Source organism: Oncorhynchus gorbuscha, linkage group LG05 (assembly GCF_021184085.1).
Source record: "Oncorhynchus gorbuscha isolate QuinsamMale2020 ecotype Even-year linkage group LG05, OgorEven_v1.0, whole genome shotgun sequence".
NCBI classification, from domain to species: domain Eukaryota; kingdom Metazoa; phylum Chordata; class Actinopteri; order Salmoniformes; family Salmonidae; genus Oncorhynchus; species Oncorhynchus gorbuscha.
In genome coordinates this window covers 66,200,298-66,228,297 of record NC_060177.1, presented here as the reverse complement: position 1 = coordinate 66,228,297, position 28,000 = coordinate 66,200,298, and the positions used below count along the sequence as shown (strand labels likewise).

The following is a 28,000-nucleotide window of genomic DNA, read 5'->3' as shown; positions in this document are numbered from 1 at the left end:
AGGAGAGAGCCCACGCAGGGCGCATTGTGTGGAGATCAGCCCCTAGCGACGGTGTTATAAGGAATTGAAAACGAAGCACCCCTCTTCGCAAAAATAATGCTCGTGACAGGCGTTGCATGCGCAATGAACGGTTTTGCTGTTGATTCCAAGTAGCCTCCAGTATAAAATGGGTCCGCGTCATACCCTGACATCTTCCTTCGAGAGAGGGCTGGAATCTCAGGTAGGCTTGCTACGGTTTTCTAACGGTCTGCATCTATTGTGAGCATTAGGCTGTATTTCACGTACTGCACTTCAGTGTGCTTTTATTCAATATTTTTTCCACAACTGCAGTTGCATGAATAAAGGAACATAGTGCACACATATGGGAACTAGCTGATTCTGTCATGAAACATTGATGGAGCGCTCGCTGCGCTTCAGTTTATCTGAATGATCTCAATGAACATTTATTTGAATTCGAAAATTATATAATTATTACATAGACCTATGGTATGCAATATGATGCTATTTCTGTAAAAGGACCCAATGGAACATAGTTTTTATCTACCTTATGAACGTGTTGAAGATGAAACCAAGTAAATAGATAGCATATTATTTTCAGCTCTAACAAAAGCTTTGAATGAGTGAAATGACCTAAATACCAATAGTATGTATACTGTGCCATACAGCCGACTAAACAGTAAGGTACAAGCTTTACTGACGTCATTTGATGTTTAGCATAAACCAATGCTTCTATAAAACTGATATTAGGCTACAGTCTGTCTGTTGTAAAATACAGCGTCATATGTATGCTGATTAATTGGTATATGCTCATGATTCTTTGACATACTTGAATTTATTATCCATTTCATTCATGAATAATGTGGTCCATTAATAACCACTGATTATGGCAAAGCTTCATGCAGTCTCCATTCCTCCACCAACGTCTCTACACACCCATGTGCCTATGTGCCTCTTTACAATGAAATTGGTGGCAGACTTCAATTCATTCTCTCAGGTCTGGATGATTCCTTGTTGCAGTTGTGATGTGGGACGAGAGCCCTGGTAAGTCATTTGGGAGATACTGTGGTTGCAGTAAGCTTCCTCTCATCTCATCCCTGGGCGTTGCTGCAGGATTTGAGAGAAACACATCCGTGCTTGATGTGCCTCCACTCCAGACCTGACTCAGGCAGATGGATTCTAAATGATTGCTTCAAGTCTATGACAAGAGTTGGGGATGTTGGTATTGGGAGTACTATCATCATTTCAGTTTCTCTCGGTATAGTCAGTGTTTTGCCTCGATTATTCCCTAAATTTGATTTGCCTGAATAATGGACCACAGGACCAGTCTATGGTTGGTTTTGGTTTTAACCTCAACATGGCTGTGGTTCAGATACCCCTGGCCCCCCACCCCTGTTCTCAATATGCCCTGAAGAGGAGATTGAGACATCACATACCAAACATCCCCTGACCAATAGAACAATGTCACATCCATAAGGCTTATTTCCTGATGGTTGTGCCATTGTTTTATTGTTGAGGTTAAACCCAAGCCTGGACTGGTCCTGTGGTCCATTTACTCAGGGAAGCCTAATCTAGTGAAAATCTAGGAGAAACACTGACTATACTGAGAAACCCTGAAATGACCATCTCAAACTCTCGCCATAGTCCTGAAGCATGGCGATTACATGGGGGAGGGGAGATAAGACTGAATGAACGGCTTCCCGATATCTGCAGTTGCCTCCTCTCCCACGAGCAACTACTGTAGCGAGTGCTCAACACCCTTGCACCCTCTCGTTCTCTTTCTCTCTCTCTGCTTCTCTCTCTACCATGCTATCTATGTACATCAGCTGCTGTAGAGAAAGAGAATGGAATGGCGAGAGAGGAGGACAAATGTGACCATGTGTGTCAAGAGACAGGGGGAGTGAGAGGGGGAGGAATAGATGAGCTTCACACCATATACAGTATACACTGAGTGTACAAAACATTAGGAACATGACAGACTGACCATGTGAATATAGGTGATCCCTTATTGATGTCACCTGTTAAATCCACTTCAATCAGTGTAAATGAAGGGGAGGAGACAAGTTAAAGAAGGATTTTTTAAAGCCTTGAGACAATTGAGACATGGAGGTGTATGTGTGCCATTCAGAGGGTGAATGGGCAAGACAAAATATTTAAGTGCCTTTGAACGGGGTATGGTAGTAGGTACCAGGGGCACGGGTTTGTGTCAAGAACTGCAACGCTGCTGGGTTTTTCAAGCTCAACAGTTTCCTTTGTGTGTCAAGAATGGTCACCACCCAAATTACATTTGGCAAACTTAACACAATTGAGGGAAGCATTGGAGTCAACATGGGCCAGCATCCCTGTGTAATGCTTTCGACACCTTGTAGAGTACATACCCCAACAAATTGAGGCTGTTCTGAGGGCAACGGGGTAGCCCTCCATATTAGGAAGGTGTTCCTAATGTTTGGTATATACAGTATATATACAGTTGAACACACTAATCATAAATTCTTCGACTATACTACTATTGTTATCTTTAATGCGTACTTCCCCAGATTTCTTTATGGGCATTAAAAACACCACACCATACTACCGTCCTATCCCTACACGTCCCATCAATCCCTTCTACAGTTGAAGTCGGAAGTTTACATACACCTTAGTCAAATACATTTAAACTAAGTTTTTCACAATTCCTGTCATTTAATCCTTTTAAAAATGCCCTGTCTTTAGGTCAGTTAGGATCACCACTTTATTTTAAGAATGTGAAATGTCAGAATAATAGTAGGGAGAATTATTTATTTCAGCTTTTATTTCTTTCATCACATTCCCAGTGGGTCAGAAGTTTACATACACTCAATTAGTATTTGGTAGCATTGACTTTAAATTGTTTCTCTTGGGTCAAATGTTTCAGGTAGCTTTCCACAAGCTTCCCACAATAAGTTGGGTGAATTTTGGCCCATTCCTCCTGACAGAGCTGGTGTAACTGAGACAGGTTGGTAGGCCTCCTTGCTCACACACACCTTTTCAGTTCTGCCCACAAATTTTCTATGGGATTGAGGTCAGTGCTTTGTAATGGCCACTCCAATACCCTGACCTTGTTCTACTTAAGCCATTTTGCCACAACTTTTGTTTCATCCGACTAGAGGACATTTCTCCAAAAAGTACGATCTTTGTCCCCATGTGCAGTTGCAAACTGTAGTCTGTTTTTTTTTTATGGCGGTTTTGGAGCAGTGGCTTCTTCTCTCAGAGAGAGAGAGAGACAGAGAGAGAGAGAGAGGTGGTCATGAGAGAGGAAGAAAAAAAGATTGGAAAGAGACAGATAAGTGCTCTGCAAGCGAACTACATAATTTAAGGCTGGAAGGCAGATGTACCCATATTCCAGTATCTTTGGGTTTGTTTCCTTAGACCATGCTTTCTTAGGGGACTGGTTCTTGTTCGATTCTACTTCTAGGACTGAAGGAAGGCCATCAGGCTGGAGGCATTATTAAGGGTTGAAATTCAGGCTCAGAGTTTTTCCAAGCACACTAGTCATTAGTAATTAGCCATGTGTTTTTTACCCCTATTCATTTTTCCTCTGAATTTAGATTTAACGTGACGCACACACACATACACTCATGCACCCCCCCCCCCACACACACACATACACTCATGCACACACGCCCCCCCACACACACACACACATACGCTCATGCACCCCCCCCCCCACACACACACACACAAAACACACACACACAGTATTTTATCAATCCGACTTTCTTCTTCTGATCTCCCTGTTACCATGGTCACAGATGGTAAAGGTAGTTCTGTTCCTCTTCTTCATGTTCCTCGGAAATCCATATTTGGGGAAAGATAAAAGCCTGAACTGTATCGTATTGTATTTGATTTCTGAGCATGAATTTGTGTATTTTTTTTTTACGTACATGACTGCTGTACACAGTTTGTTGATTGGATAGCTATATGACTGGTTATGTGTGTGTTGTGTCTCCATGTCCAAAGGGAGTGAGATGTTTTTCTTTGTACTTCTCTAAGTATCATCAAGGCGTGGGATCAGGATCGATTGACAGAGTGGGTTCCCCTGGACACTTGTTATCACAGCTCTCCGAAAGCTACTGTGGTGATGAAGAGAAGGGCCATTGATGAGACAATAACTCCACAGTCCACCCAAAAGAGAGGTTTAGAATCAGAACTGGCCTTATCTATAGCCTGGCTTTGATGAGGGTTGAATCTGTGACAAGTGGCTCACACCCCAATAGAGAGAATCAACTGCAGACTCAGTCCAATAGATAAGATTGTTCTAAAATTAACGGAGGATAACAGGCCCTCTTATGTTGCCACTGGCAACCCTTTAGCAGAATAGACAGACCAACCTAAGCTATGGCGATGGAGAGGACCACTGCTGATCCCACTACATCACCAAGTGGCAGGTCATTAAGACAGTTGGCTCATCAAAAGCCTTTCCTAATGGGGTAATTGTAGAGAGGGAGTGAGTGTTGAGTGGTACTGCCTAAGCGTATCATCAAATCTGTCACCAAGGGGTTTCCCTTGTAATCAAACTGCTGAAACTACCTTTTTTAATCAAAGCGTGTCCTATCACAGGTCATTAAATGTTCAAGAAAAGCTGACTGACAACCTCACCCAAAATTGCCAAATCCATATAAATAAAGAATCAATCTTTGCATGTGGAATCTGTTTTTGGAATTGATAATTGAAGCAGATTGCAATCCCTACCAGTTTGTCAATACACTCTGCTTCAGTGCACAATTGATGTATTCATCATCCTGCTGTACGGTTGAGGCTGTTTGATGGGAGGAAGCTGAGGAGTGAGTACATGCAACACAGTCAGATCGTAACATATCTCCCTGTCTTGTTACATCACTGCAACTTAAGCTGTACTTAAACAGGTTGAACTGAATGTCAGGAGTCAGGACACAACATGTCACATCAAGAGGAATGCCTCAGGGTCAGAATTGAGGCCAACTGAGCAACTTTCATTACAAACAAGCCACTTAAACTTTAACCTGTCCCACCTATCTGAATAGCTGAATTCTAGATTCTCTTTTCGGTGTATGTTTTTAAAATGTATTTAAACTTTATTTGTTGATTAAGGTTAAACTGACTTGGCTAGTTAAATTAAGGTTAAATCAAATCAAATAAACATTTAACTAGGTTAGTCTCCTTGAGATTAAAATATATTTTCAAGAGAGACCTGTGGGTGCGAGGGGGCTCTTTGTTTGCAAACAGGGATCTGTTGAAAAACACTCAGGGACATGGTACCTGCTAGTTTTCTGGCGGGGCCAGAGGGAGTGTCAGATAGCCAGCAGCTGAAGTGTGCCAGCTCCTCATGGCTGATTTCCAGCAGAACAGCCGGGGGCCCACCAGAGGCATCGCCATTATCCTCAGAGAGACAATAAAGACAGAAAGGCATGCGATTCTATTTCCCTCCTCCACTTAGGCATCGTACAAACATGTCTAGTTTAATAGCCATATTTCAAGGCTTGTGAGTAACAATATAAGCCATGAGATTTTGACATTGGAAGATGCGTGGTTTAATGTAATGCCCCATGCACATCTGATTATGCCTGTCTTCCTGAGATGGAGAGAGGTAGTGAGGAAATGAGTGGAAAATGACTCGCAACTCTAGTTTAATCTCCACGTCCCTCTTCTCACTTCTGAGGTACGGCAAGGATGAGTCACCAGACTATGAGCTGAGAGCACATGAGGGACGAGGAGCCCATCCTGAAATATAATCAGGTGGATGCTGCCTTTATGATGAATGGTGTCTGTATAATGCTTGCATTTTCAGGTTACCAAAGTCAAGATTGCAATTGTTCAATGACTCAATTTAAATTGGTCTACACATGCAACATATAATGTTGGAATTTAATAGATTTTTGCTGAAGATGCCTGTAGATTTGTATTTGTTTTCATCATGCTAAGATACCATAGGTACAATTGCATCCTATTTATGTGTGAAGTGTTGTTTGTACAGTATGTGTGTGAGTGTGTACTTATCATTTGTATGTGTTTGTGTGCCAACCCTCTCCAGTCCCCTCTCTCATTGGCTTTATTTGGATGAAATTGCCATGTCTGCAGGGTAGCGACAGCGCAAGTGCTTGTTGGTCACAGGAGGGTCTTTCCTGTTTGTTACCCAAAGGGGCTGAATTTGGAAATATGCCTCCCTAGTGGAAGTGGTGGTGGCTGTGAGACCTAGGGAGGGCCATCCTCTCTCATCCGAAGAGAGGTGAAGCCGCCTCTTTGTTCCTCACAGATGGCCACACAGATGGTCCCTGCTGACCCGTTCATATGACTGAAAACAGGGCTAATACTGTATGGCACATTTCCATACAGGATTTACCACAGTGCTTTACCCAAAAGGCTCAAACTTTCCATCTACGCAGGTCGGCAGCATTGTCTCACTGGGCCATGGCTCTGGTGGATATGCTCTCACTTGGAGCCAAAGCCAGGCCTCTTGTATTTTTCTGATGACATTTACATAAAAATGGCTAACTGTGAACTTTAACAGCTTCTCACAAAGCAACCGTTTTGATTATGCAGAGGTTGTTGATTCTGCTCCTTTTATTTTCATTTATTTAATTGAATCTTTATTTAACTAGGCAAGTCAGTTCAGAACAAATTATTTACAATGACTCTCTTCACAAGTCTCAGTGTCAGCCCTAGCTATGGAAACATTATTTCCCTATTATTACATTTGGGTGTATACAGTACACTAGTGTAACACTGGTGGTATGGTCGAAGAGCACCATATGTGACGTGTACTGTATGTCCTAGACCTGGAAGAGCCCTTCCGCTCCGCTAAACCACAGCCACATCTCTCATCAACTGGCATACCAACAGGCTCCCAAAAGAAGCCCCTTTCCTGTCCTCCCCCATCCCTCCTTCCTGCCAAGCTCTCCTTTATCGCATCATTCTTTCTCCTTCTTCCTTTCCCCCCAGAGCCCACTGTACGTGTTCAGACACACAATGTCTTGCAGATAGAGTAATGAATAACTAAAGTGCACACTAAGGCCTTAAAAGGAGAAAGAGAACCTCCTTCACTGGAGTGAGGAGCAGTGGAGGATGGGGTGGGAGTTGTAAATAATTAAGAAATGCTGAGCGAAGTTTTCGTCCTGCAGTAGAGGGTTACTTGGTGCAGTGCTTTACAGTTCTGTCCATATGTAGGCCTCAGGGTTGCTATCTCACCATCTCACCCCCTTCTCCTGCTGGGCTGACGGAGAATGGGCCTTTCATTCAAACCAATGGCCTCCCCAGTCCCCTGCCAATTTCCCCAGAACACATTAACGCCAGAAGCACTATTTGATCCCAATGACAAAGATACCACTTTGGAATGCGGCGTTTCATCGGTTATAATGAGAAAGTTGATTAGATTTAAGGATAACGTAGGGAGTGGAAGTTAGAGGATGAATGAGCCAAAGTGAGTATGAGCATGGGAGAGCGACTCTGACCATGTAAATCATTCATCAAACCTCATAAAAATATTCAAAATGTAATTTCAGCATCAAGTAATGGATGTTGGTATAACCACATTCAGTTGCCAAACTCTGAAGATAAAAATTCCACAAATAGAGTTGTTCTACATGTCGGAGGGGCATGTTCGTTCCACATGTTGTTATATGAAATTGTTTCATTGATAATCTGATAGTTAGGAAAGCCCAAAGATAAGCTTCCCAAACAGAAACCACTGCTTTGTTGAAGAGTAGCAAAAAGGTTATTTTTGAGTACCTTTCAAGGAAATACCATGACTGATATACAAACACTTCTGTAAAGATTTCTTTTTAAAGATTGGCTGCATCAGCCCATTGCCCGTTGGATGCTTCAGTGCTTCTTATCACTGAAATATAATTATGTTTTTCGCCAGAAACAGACCTCCCGGTCACGGCCGGCTGCGACAGAGCCTGGGCCCGAACCCAGAGTCTCTGGCGGCACAGCTAGCGCTGCGATGCAGTGCCTTAGACCACTGCGCCACCCGGGAGGCCCATTGTTGCACACCCCAGGAGTCTTGACTACCTCGCACCTACCCACACAGATCAGTGATGCCAAAGGCTCTGGTCCAGGACCCCACTACCAAGCATCTCTGCAGCTGCGCTTACTACTGCCAACAGACTCTTTGGCTAAAAGCGTGTGCTTTTTTTTAATGTAGAGAATTGGCTGGTTGAGTCCTCAATCAGTCTGGCTGTGCTGAAACCAGCAAGAATATTGCTGTAACCACCCCAATAAAACATTCCTACCCTGTTCACTGTAACATGCAGAATGTTATGGTTCGGGTTGATAGTGGGAAAAAGGTTTAATAAGGGGTGGGCTTGGGGGACTTGTCAGCACTGCTACACACAAGTGGTCTTTACCCGGAAACATCCTGTGCCAACCAATCAGTGTGTTTATTTCCTAATGGCTTTTGTTAGTCCTCTGCTAACATTATTTCCAGGTTTTTATGGCTAAAAGGCCAGCTCAGCTCAGCATAAGGAGGGTGTGGTTGACAGACAGAGGCAGAGCAGAGGCACAAGCCCTTCAGCAGCTGATTCTGTGGTAGACTTACTGAAGATTCTGAGAGCATGGTGGTCCTTTCTTAGCATATAGCAACTTAATGGCAGAAATGTAATATTTCATGTGGGAAAGTGTGCTTTTGTGCTTCTCACATCAATATCTATTGTGTGTGTAATGTAAATTACCTTATGGTTATAGTGTGATTCTTGGTGGAATGATGACACAAAGCCCCTTGAACAGAAGAGTGATTAATGCATCAACTTGCCATCAATACCTCTCAAAAGGGATTGGCTGTGGAGCTCAGCAGTACAGCCCTTTTTTGTCACATCAACCCTCAGGGAGTCAACAACAGCCAATGGCAAGCCATGTAGGTAGGTGGGTGGTGGCTGGCGGCTGTAGCAGCAGTGCCCTGAAGCCGGACACAGGCTTTTTCAAGCTCCACCCCTAAATAACTTTCAATTCTGTAAGTCACAATAGGAACACTACCCCGATGAATGATTAATTAAACTAAAACCAATCGTGGGAGTTTGCATTGATCTCAGAGTCTCATTAACCCACTTAAGGCATTTCTCTCTTGTCTCAGAGCAGGGCAGAGGAATTATTATGCTGGAAATTCAGTACAGAAGGACTCCTGTAATGGTGTATCTCCATTAAAAATGATATAAAGGTGGGACATAACCCAGTGCCATTTGGAAATTTAAGGAAGTGATTGTGGTCATAATGGTCTTGATATTGTGCTGTGTGCTGTAATAAAAAGATGCAAGGTAGTCAGCTCCCTGTTGAGAGAGAGAGAGAGAGAGAGAGAGAGAGAGAGAGAGAGAGAGAGAGAGAGAGAGAGAGAGAGAGAGAGAGAGAGAGAGAGAGAGAGAGAGAGAGAGAGAGAGAGAGAGAGAGAGAGAGAGAGAGAGAGAGAGAGAGAGAGAGAGAGAGAGAGAGAGAGAGAGAGAGAGAGAGAGAGAGAGAGAGAGAGAGAGAGAGAGAGAGAGAGAGAGAGAGAGAGAGAGAGAGAGAGAGAGAGAGAGAGAGAGAGAGAGAGAGAGAGAGAGAGAGAGAGAGAGAGAGAGAGAGAGAGTCTTGGCAGAGCGGTGTGTCCATTGCAGTCAGAGCTTCAGTAAAGGGTACTTACTGTATGATGTATCTCAAAAAGCCTCTCATGTCTCACCCTCCCCAGTTTTTAAAGATCAAAGCAAGTTTTGTAGTCAGTGTCCAATTCATACTACAATGGGAGGGAGCAAGCTAGTCATTCTATACCTAGTAGAGTTTGACATCTTTTTTTCCCTTTGTTTTACAGCTGTACATTCAAGTAGTTCAGGAACACCATTGGAACATTGCTGGAAACACGTTTTATCTCTCCCCTGCGAACAGGTTGGGTTGGAGGGGACGTGTGGCTGGGCTCCTAAATGACACACACTAGTAGGCCTATGGACAATCCTGTTAGTCACTTTGAGTCACAGGTTTCTAAATGGGTCCTTTCCACCCCTGTATGAGGGGATGAGTGATGTTAATGACGAAGGAGACAACGATGTTGGTGCTCAGGTTTCCTCCATGTCTCCGCCTCTCTTTCTCCTCCCCCATCTCACCCTCTGTCTTCCATTATTCTTTTCTGGCACAGCTTCACATGGTTCTGCATGGTTGTTTCTCCTGTCCCCGGGCACCGCTGTGCTGTGCAGTGCGCAGTGCTGGCTCTCAGACCCCCGTCATTTGGAAAAATGCAGGAGAAAATGCCAGCTTCTTCTCAAGGCACAATACACTGACTCACTTGAATGAGATGAATGAATGGCGAGCTGGTTGACTCTCCAACACTGAATGAGATGAATGAATGACGAGCTGGTTGACTCTCCAACACTGAATGAGATGAATGAATGACGAGCTGGTTGACTAACACTGAATGAGATGAATGAATGACGAGCTGGTTGACTCTCCAACACTGAATGAGATGAATGAATGACGAGCTGGTTGACTAACACTGAATGAGATGAATGAATGACGAGCTGGTTGACTCTCCAACACTGAATGAGAGGAATGAATGACGAGCTGGTTGACTAACACTGAATGAGATGAATGAATGACGAGCTGGTTGACTCTCCAACACTGAATGAGATGAATGAATGACGAGCTGGTTGACTAACACTGAATGAGATGAATGAATGACGAGCTGGTTGACTAACACTGAATGAGATGAATGAATGACGAGCTGGTTGACTCTCCAACACTGAATGAGATGAATGAATGACGAGCTGGTTGACTCTCCAACACTGAATGAGATGAATGAATGACGAGCTGGTTGACTCTCCAACACTGAATGAGATGAATGAATGACGAGCTGGTTGACTCTCCAACACTGAATGAGATGAATGAATGACGAGCTGGTTGACTCTCCAACACTGAATGAGATGAATGAATGACGAGCTGGTTGACTCTCCAACACTGAATGAGATGAATGAATGACGAGCTGGTTGACTCTCCAACACTGAATGAGATGAATGAATGACGAGCTGGTTGACTCTCCAACACTGAATGAGAGGAATGAATGACGAGCTGGTTGACTCTCCAACACTGAATGAGATGAATGAATGACGAGCTGGTTGACTAACACTGAATGAGATGAATGAATGACGAGCTGGTTGACTCTCCAACACTGAATGAGATGAATGAATGACGAGCTGGTTGACTCCACAACACTGAATGAGAGGAATGAATGACGAGCTGGTTGACTCTCCAACACTGAATGAGATGAATGAATGACGAGCTGGTTGACTCTCCAACACTGAATGAGATGAATGAATGACGAGCTGGTTGACTCTCCAACACTGAATGAGATGAATGAATGACGAGCTGGTTGACTAACACTGAATGAGATGAATGAATGACGAGCTGGTTGACTCTCCAACACTGAATGAGATGAATGAATGACGAGCTGGTTGACTAACACTGAATGAGATGAATGAATGACGAGCTGGTTGACTCTCCAACACTGAATGAGATGAATGAATGACGAGCTGGTTGACTCTCCAACACTGAATGAGATGAATGAATGACGAGCTGGTTGACTCTCCAACACTGAATGAGATGAATGAATGACGAGCTGGTTGACTAACACTGAATGAGATGAATGAATGACGAGCTGGTTGACTCTCCAACACTGAATGAGATGAATGAATGACGAGCTGGTTGACTAACACTGAATGAGATGAATGAATGACGAGCTGGTTGACTCTCCAACACTGAATGAGATGAATGAATGACGAGCTGGTTGACTCTCCAACACTGAATGAGATGAATGAATGACGAGCTGGTTGACTCTCCAACACTGAATGAGATGAATGAATGACGAGCTGGTTGACTCCACAACACTGAATGAGATGAATGAATGACGAGCTGGTTGACTCTCCAACACTGAATGAGATGAATGAATGACGAGCTGGTTGACTCTCCAACACTGAATGAGATGAATGAATGACGAGCTGGTTGACTCTCCAACACTGAATGAGATGAATGAATGACGAGCTGGTTGACTAACACTGAATGAGATGAATGAATGACGAGCTGGTTGACTCTCCAACACTGAATGAGATGAATGAATGACGAGCTGGTTGACTCTCCAACACTGAATGAGGGTCATAGTAAGGATGATGCAGACTAAGTGCCAACCCTGCATCATACTTATTGAGACAGACTAATTTAAAGAGAAAGCTGTTGAAGGCTGTTGACCAGCATGTCGTGTCCTTTCTCTGAATCAGTCCCCTGAAGGTCTCTGCTAATGAGCTCCGTGTAGCCAACACTGACAGGAAACCTACTTCAGCTGAGGCGTTTTCTCTTGCACACTCACCCCAGTGACGCAACAGTGTCTATCTGCAGCGATACAAAGCTTTGTCTGGGTGAGAGCTGCTCGTCCAGTGTCTGTGTAGTGTATGTCTGAGTATCTCTCCACCTCTGCTCCCCCTCCTCCCCTCTCTCTCTATCTGCCTCCCCAGGATAACCATCCTGAACAAAAGAGGATGATTCATTTTGTGTGCAGTAAAGGAGAATCATAGTTGTGAGACTCAGCCTATGGGGTGTATACAGTGTTATACATTTATGTTGTTCCCTTCGCGAGCTGGACAGTGGGAAATAATGAATGAATGCCGGGTGCACTTACTGTAGTCTACATTTGCATAGTGTGACAGGTTCCAGGCTAATACAATAAGGCATCCTCCCACATGGAAATTGTTGTGCATTCTGCTGGTGATTTCAATGAACAAGCAGTATCAGAATAAGTTGGAGTGTTTAGCCTACAGGAGTTAATACTGCAGATCAGCATCACCCGCACCTTTCTCTCTCTCTCTCTCTCTCTCTCTCTCTCTCTCTCTCTCTCTCTCTCTCTCTCGCTTCTAGCTATGTTCTGCAGTGCTCATCTGGAGTTCTGTGGAGTAATCGGAGCAAACTGAAGACAAATTGGATTGAAGGATTTTTCTTTTTCCTCCTTCCTTACACTTTCTTTATTCTCTCTCTTTTTCTGTCTCACCCTCGCTCTCTCCAATCACGCCACATCACATCTCAGTTCCCTGCTAGCGTCAGCCTTGGAAGGAGGAGCCTCTAAAACGGAGACAGGCTGCTGTGGAAAGAGGATTGTTGACCCTCCCCACCCTCCTCATTCCCCGAGGACCCGCCTTGTTGCTAGTTGGGTGTCGCTCTTCGTTCTGCCTGGTGGTGGCCCTTAGGAGTTTTGAGTCTCGTGAACGTGCACCTACACACACCCGGTGCGTACAGGTACATTCAGTTCACTAAACTCCTATTGATTTCTGCAGGTTTCTTTTTGTCACTTGGCTCCATTAGATTGAATTGCTCAGTGGTTGCATCACTGTGGCACATAAACGTGGATTGTACTGTAAGAATTGGCTAGACATTGGAAGACATGGTTTATCGATTGTTACCATAAGAGTTGACACAGATCACAGCTGATATGATTGTTATTCATAGCCCTCGTTGGTATTGTAATGTACTGTATCAGTATCAGACTCTTACATCAATTAGAGTAAGTGTGTGTGGTGACAAGCCAATTCAAGGCCATTGCAATCCTGGCCCACACACTTGGAGCAGACAGAGGGTTCTGCCTGCTGATGAGAGTGCAGCGATATTAGTGCTGAAGTCGGTGCTGCATAAGCAGCGGAGATTAAATGTGACCGTCAATAAATTGTGTCAATTGACAGTTAGTTATTCTTTCCTGCATGGATTTCATGGATTGATTTGAGTTGTGGTAAAGATGAGAAGACAACTTTGAATAAACAATTCAGCGTAATAATCTAACAATGTGTGACCCATATTCATTTCATGTGTGACAAGAGGAGAATTGTTCATGTTGTTTCCAATGAAGATATCACAGAACGTTATTGCACATCTTAAAGTACAGCCTAAGTGATTTAGGGCAATGAGTCTCTGTAGCTACACTGAACAAAAATATAAACGCAACATGCAACAATTTTGAGTTACATTTCATATAAGGAAATCAATCCATTTAAATAAATAAATTAGGCCCTAATCTATGGATTTCACATGACTGGAAATACAGCTATGGCTCTGTTGGTCACAGATACAGTACCTTAAAAAAAAGGTAGGGGTGTGGATCAGAAAACCAGTCAACATTTGGTGTGACCATCATTTGTCTCATGCAGCGCAACACATCTCCTTTGCATAGAGTTGATCAGGCTGTTGATTGTGGCCTGTGGAATGTTGTCCCACTCCTCTTTAATGGCTGTGCGAAGTTGCTGGATATTGGCAGGAACTGGAACACGCTGTCGTACACGTCGATCCAGAGCATCCCAAAAACGCTCAATGGGTGACATGTCTGCTGAGTATGCAGGCCTTGGAAGAACAGGGAAATGTTCAGATTCCAGGAATTGTGTACATCTCCTTGTAACATGGGGTCATCCATTATCATGGTGAAACATGAGGGGATGGCTGCGTATGAATGCCACGACAATGGGCCTCAGGATCTCGTTACGGTGTCTCTTAAATTGCCATCGATAAAATGCAATTGTGTTCGTTGTCCGTAGCTTATGCCTGCCCATACCATAAACCCACCGCCACCATGGGGCACTCTGTTCACAACGTTGACATCAGCAAACCGCTCACCCACACAATGCCATACTTCTGCCATCTTCCCGGTACAGTTGAAACCGGGATTTATCTGTGAAGAGGACACTTCTTCAGCGTGCCAGTGGCCATCGAAGGTGAGCATTTGGCCACTGAAGTCGGTTACAACACTGAACAGGCTAGTTGGACGTACTGCCAAATGCCCTAAAATGACGTTGGGGGCGGCTTATGGTAGAAAAATGAACATTAAATTATCTGGCAACAGCTCTGGTGGACATTCCTGCAGTCAGCAAGCCAATTGCACGGTCCCTCAAAACTTGAGTCATCTGTGGCATTGTGTTGTGACAAAATTGCACATTTTAGAGAGCTCTTTTATTGTGCCCAGCACAAGGTGTACCTGTGTAATTATCATGCTGTTTAATCAGCTTCTTGATATGCCTCACCTTTCAGGTAGATGGATTATTTTGGCAAGGGAGAATTGCTCACTAACAGGGATGTAAACTAAATGTAAACAAAACAAACATTTCTGGGATGTAAACAAAACAAACATTTCTGGGATCTTTTATTTCATCTCATAAAGTTTATATATTTTTTCAGTATAAGAAGTTCTTCTTGTATGTAGCATCTATCATTTAACTGTGTGTGTTTCATCTCTGTGTGTGTCCACCTGCAGAGGGCTATAGTGCAGCAGCCATGACGGACGCAGTGATGGGCGGTAGCTCGGACCGCTGGGTACCCAACGACAGGCAGAGGAGCATGCATGCCAAGTAAGAACTGGTGACAGAACAGCAGGAACACTGGGTACACTAAGCACCCTGCGGGAATCGCCGGGCACAGCTGCCTGCTGCATGGTGCAGTTAACCCTTAACGGTGCAGTTAACCTTTCATGGTGCTGTTAACCCTTCCATGCCTTCCCAGGAAATAATCTATTTTTTCCTCTCCTGTCTGTTTTCTTCTCATCTCTGCCCTGGCTGGGACTCAGTGATAAGGAACAGTAAGTAGAAAAGCTCTCACTCCATCTCTCTTATCTTCCCCCCTCTGCACTGCTCCAATCTACTATTATAGTGTGTGTTTGTGTATGTACGGTATGTTTATAGGTAAGTGTAGATTCACTCGTGAATGATTGTATGTTCACATATGTTTCAGACACAATGACGGGGTGTTGGTACAATGTGCAAATGTGCATTATGCCATTATGGTATTATTTGTATTACGTTCCCTGTCTATTGCATACCGCTGTCTCTTTGTCTATTGCATACCGCTGTCTATTTGTCTATTGCATACCGCTGTCTATTTGTCTATTGCATACCGCTCTCTATTTGTCTATTGCATACCGCTCTCTATTTGTTTATTGCATACCGCTCTCTATTTGTCTATTGCATACCGCTCTCTATTTGTCTATTGCATACCGCTCTCTATTTGTCCACTCTTCTGTTTGAGTGTTATTTTGCATGTACATTTAATTTCACACTGTATGTCTGAGGGTTTGACCTGGACTAGCAAACCATGCAAGCCTCAGCCCCAGACAGTTTTCCTGTGTGGTTGTCAGGGGTAACTGGACTAACCAGGACAGGCCTGGTCCCGGCGCTCCGGACCTGACTGACGAGGAGAAGGAGATCATTAACGGTGTGATCGCTCGCGCTGAGAAGATGGAGGCCATGGAGCAGGAGAGAATTGGGTGAGAACTGAAGAGACATTCTGAGCTAATAGATTGGAGCTCCATTGCATTGCATACCTCAGTGTTGTTACATTTTCAGCTCTGCAAAAATGCTGCACAAGATGATAGAATTACAGACAACATTATTCAATCAGTTGGACTATCATTACCACATTTATCCAACTGAACTCTATGTTCTACTAGTAATTGGCTGTAATGAGAGTTGTCCCAACTGCTGCAGGCGCCTGGTGAACCGTCTAGATGACATGAAGAAGACGGTGTGTGGGGACGGGGTGAACCGCTGTCTGCTGTGTGGGGAGCAGCTGGGTGTGCCAGGGGTCAGCTCAGTGGTGTGTGAGGACTGCAAAAAAGGTATGTGCAGCACGGGGGCTGGAAAGATTGGTTTTTGGCCCATCCCTAGAAGGCAAAGGCACTAAAGCTTTTGCTCTGATAGGCTATTACGGACCATGTTTTGCCACAATAGAGCCTGAGCAATGAAATGGTATGGTAATTTATGACATTGTGACCTCTTTGTGAACCTGTGTCTCCTCTACTGTAGCACATGTGCACCAAGTGTGGAGTGCAGAGTGGGAGCCGGCCGTGCTCTGTGTGGCTCTGCAAGATCTGCAGTGAACAGCGAGAGGTGAGTGTTTCTGTGAAACACATGGTGACAGGGATATGACAGGGATATGTCATAGCGTGGTGTTACACTATGTGTCATAGTGAATTAAAAGACATGGTGGGTGAAAAATACAAAGTGACGATTTACTTCAAGCGAGACCAGGGATCAGGGAGATTAACAGTGAGTGTACTCTCTTACTAAAAAAGGCTTCCAAAAGGGTTCTTCAGCTGTCCCCATAGGAGAACCATTTTTGGTTCCAAGTAGAACCCTTTTTTGGTTCCAGATAGAACTCTTTTGGGTTCCATGTAGAACTTTCTGTGTAAAGGGTTCTACATGGAACTCAAAAGGGTTCTACCTGGAACAAAACATGGTTCTACCTGGAACAAAATAGGGCTCTTGCTATGGGGACAGCCGAAGAACCCTTTTAGGTTCTAGATAGCACCTTTTTTCTAAGATTGTAGGTGTCAGTGTTAAAGCTTGTATGACGCAGGCCATTCTTTTTGGACCCCATGAGACTAGCTGTTGTCATGGCATCAGCTATTGGGGATCTGAAAGATGAAAGATTCTTCATCATCTCTTAGGTGTGGAAGCGATCTGGTGCCTGGTTCTTTAAAGGCTTCCCCAAGCAGTTCCTGCCCTCGCCCATGCCCATCTCCAAGTCCAGAGAGTCAAGCGCCCAGCGGGCCTCAGAACCCCAGGAGCCAGCAGCCTCTGACCCCAGGGCTGCTGGTGATCTGCCACAGGCACAGGCCAGAGGTAACCAGGCCAGACAGAGCTGTGGGAGTTGTTTCAGGTTGATTGCTTTCTTGGCTTGTGAGAGTGGCAAAGTAGATACAGACTTGGTCTGTTTTCATTAACTAGCCGGCAGAATGAAACAGATTCAGCGAACTAATTATAGCTAAATGGGAATTATGTTGCCCTGAACTCAATATTACATTCTAAAACGACTTGAAAAAGAAAGCAACGGAAAGCCTGAATTGTATCTACAATGTTCTTTAGCGAAGATGAAGACTTATTTCAGATTTCTAAATTTAGCAGACCTATTTTGTCTTTTGTTGGCAACGTATCCCAGTGGGCAATGTACACACAGGAGAGGTCCTAATTCATGAACATGTACCACAGGCGGCTGGTGGCACCTTAATTGGGGAGGAGGGGGTCATAGTAATGGCTGCAATGGAATAAATGGAATGGAATGAAAACCCATTCCATTTACTCCTCTCCAGCCATTATTATGAGTCATCCTCCCCTCAGCTTCCTCCCGTGATGAATACGAAACATTACAGAAGACCAAGCAGAAGTAAGAGTTTGTAGGGGTGAGAAAGACTCAGTGTCCTGTGCTGCCTATCTCCCAAGTCCAGAGGAGAGTCACGCTCCTAGTTATGGCCAGCAGGGAGCAGGTGAGTCATTCAGTCAACCCCAGTATTACTTCAACAGAACCTAATCATTCTACTATCCTAACCCAATCCTCGACCCAGTACTGTACATTAGAGTACCATACTTGCCCTATAGCCACTCTCTCAAAGCACCATCTCTCCAGTTTCATCAGACAAACATCATCAGATGTTGTGAACTCTCACTGGCTTCCAGTCCCTCCAAACATTTATTTCTGTTATTCATTTCTCATCCTTACCATGAAAGCCCAGATCTGTTTCACAGCATGGGCACTGCAATCTCCTCCCAGACAGCCAGATCCAGGAGTGGGTGGTTTCAGTTAGGTAGTGGGAAGTACATGCTGGGGCAAGCCTGGCACCTCCAGGGTGCCCTGGCAATCTGCTCCCATTTGCAGCAGTGTCATTGCCATTGTAGTGAGATATCCTCGTAAAAGAAAGTAAGGGGGAAAGGTAGAGTAAAAAGCCATGCTTCATGATGTGATCAAGGTTGCCTGCCACTGCTTGTTGTACTGTATGTAGGTCAATGCCTGTGCATTGGAAAAACTGCAACATCAAAAGGATTCACAGAGACTAGGGAGAATTATGGATTCCACTGCAGCGTAGTCTCAGTGATACACTGACGTGTGAGTGTGTGTGTGTGTGTGTGTGTCTATATGTGTGCACGCTTGTTCATGTGTGCATGTGTGTTGCAGGACCAGAGGCACAGGGGCGTGCTGGCAAACCACCTGTGGCCCATAAGCCGAGAGAGGTTCGCATTGCCGCTGGTGGGGCTAGTTCTGGCTACACTGAGGGAGGTGCCCAGAACAGCCCAGTGGTGCTGCAGAAGGCTGTTACAGTCCAGAGCTCCAGGCCCCCTCCAGCAGCATCAGCCAAGCAGGGTAGGGAAAAGCTGGACTCACATCACCAGACCAGACCTTGATACTGAAACACACTTTTCATTCATAGAGGATGGAATTATGAGTGACCAACGCATAAAAAACAAATCATTACCTTGTATGTGCTTGTAGCTCCACTGGAGATGGAGGGAGGTGGCTACTCCACTATCACTGCTCCAGCGGAGGATAGAGTGACTCCTGCAATCCGGGAGGAGAAGAGACAGCCTGCCTCCTACAACCCCCCTCCTGCTCGACAACAAGCACCCCCGCCTGAGGAGGAGGAGGATGCAAACAGCTGTGACTCAGATGAGGCCAGTAAGTGACCATCTTGTCCTTCCAACTTACACCTCTACAACATGGGCTTTGTGTCTGTTGCTTCAGCGATCTCTCTCCACGTATTCCAGGCTGTTTTAAGTCAACATATAAAGACTCTGCTCTTTGCATTTCTATTTGTTTACATAGTCATTCAGCAGACACTTTTATCCAGTCTGTTGTAACATCTCCATGTTTGATCTCTTACTCTTTTGAGTCGGTGGTCTTTGTAGCATTCTAAGCATATGAATCATCTAATAATACTAGCAGCCAACGTGTATCCTTCTAGTAGAATTCATGGAGCTCTATTGGAGATGATATACGATACCCACCATATATTATCCAAGCATGTGAATCAATATCTTGGAAGTAAAGTATAAGAGGATGTAAAACGAGTCAATAGTGAGTCTGTAATGAGAAACTGTAATGGAACCATTTTTTAAAATGTCTCTCTTGAGTGATGGGAATCGTGTCATGCCAGCCGTACGTCATGTTCCATCCCTCTAGCGGTGAATAGCCTTTCCTCTCTCCCTGGGGGATGGGGCTTTAATTTACTTTGAGGTCTGGGAATTTAGCACAGAACCCAGTATTTGTGATACAAGAGCTCTGACGGGATCTATATTTCCCTTGTGTTTGATTAGTTCCCAAATGTTACGGCAGAAATGGCAGAAATAGCGGAGGCTTCATTGGTTGTAGTTATCTATGGAGTGGGCAGTGCTAGGACAGTCAGGTCCTGTTGTGCAGGATCAGTTACTCAGAGATGTCCTGGTTCTGTATGCTCAATGGTATAAAGGGTTGGTAGTAGTACATCATTAGTTTGCATCTACAGTGCCTTCAGAAGTATTCACACCCCTTGACTTTTTACATTTTGATATGTTACAGCCTGAATTTAAAATGGATTACATTGAGATTTTGTGTCATTGATCTACGCAATACTCAATAATTTCAGTTTAAAAAATATATATATATACATTTAAAAAAAGGAAGAGCTGAAATGTCTTGACTCAATCAGTATTCAACCCCATTGTTATGGCAAGCCTAAATAAGTAAACATTTACTTAACAAATCATATAATAAGTACCATGGACTCTGTCTGCAATAATAGTGTTTAACATGATTTTTGAATGACTACCTTTTCTCTGTACCCCACTCATACAATAATATGTAAGGTCTCTCAGTTGAGCAGTGAATTTCAAACACAGATTCAACCACAAAGACCAGGGAGGTTTTCCAATGCCTCAATTAGAAGGGCACCTATTGGTAGATGGGTAAAAATAAAAAAGCAGACAGTGAATAACCTTTACAGCATGGTGAAGTTATTAATTACACTTTGGATGGTGTATCAATACACCCAGTCACTACAAAGATGAAGGCGTCCTTCCTAACTCAGTTGCCGAAGAGGAAGGAAACCAATCAGAGATTTCACTATGAGGCCAATGGTGACTTTAAAACAGTTACAAAGTTCAATGGCTGTGACAGGAAAACTGAGGATGGATCAACAACATTGTAGTTATACCACAATACTAACAAATAAATACTAACCTAAATGACAAAGTGAAAAGAAGGAAGCCTGTACATAATAAAAAATATTCCAAAACATGTATCTTGTTTGCAATAAGGCTCTAAAGTAAAACTGCAAAAAGTGTGGCAATGAAATTAACTTGATGTCCTTAATACAAAGCATTATGTTTGGGGCAAATCCAACACAACACATCACTGAATACCACTCTTCATATTTACAAGCATGGTGGTGGCTGTATCAAGGCACTGTAGTTACTGGAGATGGCATTATATCATACAAATTACATTTGTGCATTTTCAGTTGTCTGTCTGTACTCTTAATGTTTTCCAGCCATTTGAAATTGTATTAGCTCGGGATGTGTAAGGGCTGGTAGGAGTTAGAGAGATTTCAGTGCACTGGACTACTGGAGTTGCAGGTTTTAAAAGCTAGCCTTCCAACCATTACAATGTGGTGGTGGTTTGGAGCTGTTGGGGGTTTACTGTTTTAAATGAAGGGATGATAGATTTAAACCTATTGATTATCAGTATCATCACAGTTTTGTCCTCCCTTAACATCTATGTAAAGACTCCCATTCAACTGCTCTGTAGCTGAATGTCCAGTACTTTTTACTCTTATCAATCCATTTTATTTACATGTTTCATATTCTGTTTGAATTGGGGTATTTCTGTCTTTTTAACTAGAACATTATTTTCCTGAATGTGTTCCTTTGTGATTTTTAGTGTCCTTGATATTACAGTAATATTTTGCTGCTTTTTAATGGAATTTTCTATTCATATGTGGACGGAGGCATAACGTATTTCATCTGTTTTACAGACCATTTAGGCTGCAGATTCACTGTTGGATTATGCATTTCTCCCTCCTTTATCAGGTCACTGCTTGATCTCCTGTTCTTTTGTCTGCCCTCTGGCGTGAAGCTCATGTCTCTATTACTGCCGGCAGTCTCAATGTTTTCTGATACTTTGAGAATCTTTCCTAGTCTAGACTCTCCTTACAACTCAGTGCCTTTTGTCTTAGATGTACTGCTAGTGTCTATGTTCCAGTGCAGTCAGAGTAGACACCCTGTCTGTTATCTGATCTAATGACTGCCCTGGATGTTTTTCAGCCACTCTTGGCGCGCTGGAGTTCAGCTTGCTTTATGAGCAGGAGAACAACAGTCTCCACTGCAGCATCCTTAAAGCCAAGGTACCACCTATTGCACTCATTTACTCACCCTGAGACAATTACACTGAAGTGGCCTGTGTTTAAAAGATGCTGCCGCAGTAGTTCAAATTTACAGGGACTTCTTGTCCCTTCTGTTCTGTCTGGTGACATAAAGAGTATGTGTTGTCTTGTCTTCCCCTCAGGGACTGAAGCCCATGGACTCCAATGGACTGGCTGATCCATATGTCAAGCTGCATCTGCTGCCAGGGGCCAGTAAGGTGATGGAATTCACCTCCCTTATTTTCTATCTGGGGGTTAACATATGCTTGTGTATTTATTATGGCATGTGTCATGATTCAGAAAAATCTGAGAATGATGTCTGTGATGCTATGATACACGCCATTAGCTCAAGCCTGCCACCTTGTGGCATAAAGATTATCCAATGTACTACATACGAAGCTCCATTGCCTCTATCCAGCCTCAGATATAAGTGCTGAAGTCAAGTTCCTTATCTTGATCTCTTGTATCTACTCTCATGTGCTGCAGTCCACCAAGTTACGCACCAAAACCCTGAGAAACACCCGTAACCCAGCATGGAACGAGACCCTGGTCTACCACGGACTCACAGATGAGGACATGCAGCGCAAGACTCTCAGGTGGATAATGGAAGCAGAGAAACAAAACACAGGGTTCACTAAACATCAAGACAACACTAAAACACATTCCTGTCTTGTTGTCTCCATTTGTTGACATGGTTTTATCTAAGGGCTGAATTGTTTTACTTTGGATGTTATGATCCAATATTATTGATGTCCTGTATGGGTTGATGCAGGATCTCTGTCTGTGATGAGGACAAGTTTGGACATAATGAGTTTATCGGAGAAACTCGCGTTGCACTGAAGAAACTGAAGATCAACCAGAAGAAAAACTTCAACGTGTGTCTAGAGAGAGTTGCCCCTGTAAGTAGTATATCATCCTGCTTCACACATTAAATATACAGTAAGAGTCCCATTTGTTTCAATGTCTGATTGGACCACCCACATCCATATCCTTCCACAGACAAAGAAGACCGCAACAGCTGGAGGGGCTCGAGGCATTTCGCTCTATGAGGATGAGGTATTGGTGTATGACCAGCATGCGTGGGCAAGTGGACTACCGCTACGTCATGTCCTCATACAAATCATGTCTTCATGATATGATATATAATGACACTCTTCCATTCTCTCTTACCCATCTTTCGCTCCCTGTTTTCTCTTTCTCTCTAACCTCCCAATCTCACTCCACCCCGCTCTCTCCAGGGTGGAAAGGATGGTGGAGATGTGGAGGAGCGTGGTCGTATCCTTATCTCCCTCGTGTACAGCACCCAGCAGAACCGCCTGCTTGTGGGTGTAGTGCGCTGCGTTCACCTGGCCTCCATGGACGCCAATGGATACTCTGACCCATTTGTCGAAATGTCCGTGTCTGTTTCACTGTGATTGCTATCAGGAGTGATTACAAACACACATTCTTCTCTAACACTTTTCCAGTGTTTACATGATGAAGTATTCACTTTTCTCTCAAATATCAAAACAAATTGAATTTTGTCAAAGTTATTCATTTGCACAGTAGAATACATCTGTTTTGCAATTTACTTCCTATCCCCAAATGCAGGATGACAACATCAAAATATGCTTGTCTTGTTTGATGTGTTTAGATGCCTGAAACCTGATATGGGGAAGAAGGCCAAGAACAAAACAAATATCAAGAAGAAAACCCTGAACCCAGAGTACAACGAGGTCAGTTCCCTGTTGGTGTCTTGCAATAATAATACAAGACAGAAGTAACCATCTGACAGCAGTACTTTGTTTGTGCTTTTATTATTAAATGTCTGTCAATACCTCCATATATTGATTTGTGTACTGATTTAAATTCCATTTATTGGAGATCGTGAGGGGGATGACTTCTCACTTGTTGTGTTACAGGAATTTAGCTATGACATCAAACACAGCGACCTGGCTAAGAAGACCCTGGACATCTCAGTGTGGGACTACGACATTGGGAAATCCAACGATTACATCGGTAAGATCCATAGGAGATGCATTTGAGATCTACGAGACCTCGTTGAATTGTTCCATGTTGTGCCAGTCCTCTCACCCTCCCCTCCCTATCTGCTGGTCTGCTATAGGTGGGTGCCAGTTGGGCATCACAGCCAAAGGGGAGCAGCTGAAGCACTGGTATGAGTGCCTGAAGAACAAGGACAAGAAGATAGAGCGCTGGCACACCCTGTTGAATGAGAATCCTGTCAACAGCAACTAACCCCCACCTTGCATGAGCTAAGTCCTCTCTCTCTACACTCAGCCCCCTCTCCTCTCTCACATTACCCTGTCTAACCTCCCTCCACACCTCCCCAATAACCTTCATTTTAGTTTTAGTATTATTGTACTTACCGGTAGTCTTCCTGTCTGGCTGTCGTCATTCTTTCATGCCCTCAACCCAACCCACCACATGCACCCTTTCCATCCTCCCCTGTTTCCCAGGTGTGATATTCCCTTCTCCTATAAATCCCCCTTTACTGAAACGTATCTACCAAGTGGACTCCTCAAGAGGAAAAACATGGTATACTTTAAAATCATCCTTTAAAAATCAACAATTTAAGGCAAAAAATTATGTTAATGTTTGACATTGCAGTATACAGTTGCATTGAGACTATCATGCCTGTTGAAGGTGTTATTGAACTTGACACATCCCAAACTAAATAAAAATCCATTTGAAATGCACTAGCACAAAGGACGACGAAGCAATATGTTATGGCATTCTATGTGGGATAACATCTGCAGCACCCATTGAACTATGAAGTTCATTAGACTGGCAGGTTGTAATCCTTCATTTCACCATACGGTATTATTACCACTTGTATGAGAACGCAAAACCACATGAAAACACTCTGAGGACGCACAGCTGTTTATTTAATGATATCTAATTAATATTATGGCATTCTCATGAAGATGTTTCACATGCTGCTGATCTTCTGAAATTGAGGATAAACATATTCTGGACTATGAAAAAGGGCATGATTTACAAATCAATTCAATGACATTTAGTTTGGAGAGTATATTTCTTTGTTTTTGAATGTATTACATACTAAAATTAATAGGCAATTTAAGTAACTCATATTTATTAATTTCAATATCAGTTTAAAGATTAACTGAACGATTGCACTCCTGCTGGAAAACTAAATGTACTCAATTTCTGTCAAGTGTTCACTTTTAGTCCTTATTTGAGTCCTGTTTATAGCACCCTGGTCTCATTGACTAGACTTAACATAGTACATGTAAATCCAGGACACTCAAATTAGCATGAAATGTTACGTTTGGTATGGTTACATAAGACAGATGGTTACTTAAGGTAGAGTGGGGTGGGTCAGCGTATACTGCAAATGCCTAGCAACCCAAAGGTTGCGAGTTTGAATCTCATCAATGACAACTTTTACATTTGAGCTAATTAGCAACTTTTCTACTACTTAGTACTTTTTAGCTATTTTGCAACTACTTAGCATGCTAGCTAACCCTTCCCCTAACCTTAACCCTTTTAGTTAACCCTAACCTTAACCCTTTAACCTAACTCCTACACTTAACCTTAACCTTAACCCCTAGCCTAGCTAACGTTATCCACCTAGCCACCTAGCTAGAATTTTTTACATATAATACGTTTTGCAAATTCATAATATATTATGCATTTTGCAAATTCGTAACATATAATAAGAGTTGTAATCTTTAACATATCATTCGAAATGGGAGATGGAAAACCACAAATGAATATATACCATACAACACGTACCATATCATACTGAATGGAGTGTCTCAGATTTACGTAAAGAAAATACAAAATGCTCTGAGACCAGGTTGGTTTATAGAGTTCAAATTTTTTTTTTTTTTTTATGAGAATGTTTGCTCTGAAAAGTTGACCATCTGGTTCAGGTCTTTGTTTACGGTGAAGGGAGAGCGGAGACAGGAAAAAAATATATTTCCCTGGCTAGTAATGAAATGTCTACTATGACAGGTGTGTACTTCCCTATTGCACATGGTTTACAATGACAGCTTACAGAGGTTGTCTACTGAGTGACAATTTTTACATTGAATGCACATTATCAGATTTTTCACTGACACTTAAAGCCTGCTCCACCTTAGACATACTAAATAAGACAATGTAAGGCTGTCGTAAGAGAATGTGCTGCTTAACTTGCATGCACTGTGCTCGTGACCCCTGTGTTTTCTGTGCCTGGAGCAGTCACACACCCCCACCCCTTTTACCCACACTGGGCCCCTCCCTTCCTGCCCCATCCTTTTCTGCTGCACCAATCACTCAAAGCTTTGGCGTGTGGCTGTTGACCAATTACCGCAATTCAAGCAAAGCACACCTTATACAATGGAATGACCTCAATTTATACAACTGTTTGCAAGTTTCTCAAAAACCCCTATGCATGAGACGTCTTGTGGTTCATGATATATACATAGACTTTTTAAGATACAAATTCTATTGTAATTTGATGGTTTACGTCTCCAACCCTTAACATTGTTCCAAATGCTTTTTTAAAACACTGAGGCCACCGCAACATACATTAATTTATGCTGCATGAATATTAGGACTATTGCTGTTATCATTTGGTTTCCAATGGATTATAAATGAGTTGATGTGACAGGCTACTTTAGCCTCTCTTCGGAGCATCCTCAGCTTGGTAATGTGACAGGGATGAGAGCACAGCTAGGGCCCTGTACCCAGAGCTCAGATAACACTCAGTGGGCACATTAATAAATGGATCTCACCGACTAGTTCCTGAAGGCAGAATATTAATGGAGATGAATCTCATCCATAGAGTGATGCCTTTTCACCAAGTGCTCGGTCTCCTCCTTTGATGGGTAAAACCAGGGGCTCACGCAGTAATGAGAGCCTGTCTGAACTGTGTTGTCTTGTTGTCCACCAGTGGCCACAATTTCAACATTATTTTGTTGCGTATGCACTTGATTTTCACTGGTTCTACAGTACTACTGTAGCCTACCTGTTCTGTTCTGGAACCAGTTCAGTGGTCTTTAACCTTCATTAGTTTCTATTTTCTCTTCTAGATAGTAAGTATCTCTAAACCTAAAGAGGACACAACTGTTCTCAATTTTTTTCTGCCTACAGTATTTAATGAAATTATTTGTTGGTTTTATTTATGTAACTGTAAATAAGTAGTGCATGCACTGGAGAGAAAATACATTTAAATATCTATGTATGTTTGCAAATGAATTTGCATGTAAAGATTTTACAAGGAGTTAGGTTTACACAGATCAATAAAAGCTATCTGAAATGGACAAACTTGAGATCATTATCTTGTGTACTGTCTATGGTCTTTGTGGTGTGATAATAAGTAGATTTGTGGTGTTGATGCTACTTGCTTGTCAATTTTTCTTTTGCATCAGCTCTCAAATGGTTTACCCTACTTTTTACCATGCGAAGACAAGGATTTGGAATCCGAGTGATAACGTTGTTACATGCAGACCAGAGGTGGCTGGTGGGAGGATCTATAGGAGGATGGGCTCAAATGGAATTAATGGAGCGGTACCGAAACCATATTTGTGTTTGACTCCGTTCCATTAATTCCATTCCAGCCATTACAATGAGCCCGTCTCCTATAGCTCTCCTCACCAGCCTCTGATGCAAACTTATTTACTTGATGTGGTGCCATTAGTGGGGATAATGGGTATGTATTATACAATTTACAGTATTTGAATACATACCTATAAATAAAAGCAAAAATGTAAATGACATATTCTGCTTAAAAAATGCACTCATAGAAAAAGTATTTTTAATGTAGCCTATAAACGGTATTGATTCCCCATATGACTTTCACACCCCAAATAATACCTCTTGAGTGTTTGGAAAGATTAAAAGCATACTTGTCATTTGAAGGCA

General features: G+C 43.0%; 1 protein-coding gene across 3 annotated transcripts; it reads left to right on the top strand.

The window, feature by feature from the left end:
* Positions 1 to 16: 16 nt before the first annotated feature.
* LOC124035217 (rabphilin-3A-like) lies at positions 17 to 27,394 on the top strand. 3 transcript variants are annotated; one of them, XM_046348653.1, is made up of 19 exons: positions 17 to 220; positions 13,019 to 13,217; positions 15,224 to 15,317; positions 15,533 to 15,544; positions 16,100 to 16,228; positions 16,449 to 16,576; positions 16,765 to 16,850; positions 17,411 to 17,585; positions 18,913 to 19,098; positions 19,228 to 19,410; positions 22,032 to 22,111; positions 22,273 to 22,347; positions 22,616 to 22,725; positions 22,902 to 23,028; positions 23,129 to 23,185; positions 23,368 to 23,522; positions 23,763 to 23,844; positions 24,031 to 24,127; positions 24,234 to 27,394. In XM_046348653.1, the coding sequence occupies exons 3-19, from the start codon at positions 15,244 to 15,246 to the stop codon at positions 24,362 to 24,364; spliced, it is 1,887 nt and encodes a 628-aa protein (XP_046204609.1). In that variant the 5' UTR covers positions 17 to 220; positions 13,019 to 13,217; positions 15,224 to 15,243; the 3' UTR covers positions 24,365 to 27,394. The 3 variants fall into 3 exon arrangements, with proteins under 3 accessions (XP_046204609.1, XP_046204610.1, XP_046204608.1); XM_046348654.1 differs by having other exon boundaries at positions 13,019 to 13,227; XM_046348652.1 differs by lacking the exon at positions 13,019 to 13,217.
* Positions 27,395 to 28,000: the final 606 nt, after the last annotated feature.

Coding starts and splice junctions, on each gene's coding strand:
- LOC124035217 (XM_046348652.1), top strand. CDS start 15,244: ATGACGGACGCAGTGATGGGCGGTAGCTCGGACCGCTGGGTACCCAAC. Junction 17,586..18,912: donor GCCACAGGCACAGGCCAGAG/GTAACCAGGCCA, acceptor TGTGTGTTGCAG/GACCAGAGGCACAGGGGCGT. Junction 22,348..22,615: donor TGCTGCCAGGGGCCAGTAAG/GTGATGGAATTC, acceptor CATGTGCTGCAG/TCCACCAAGTTACGCACCAA.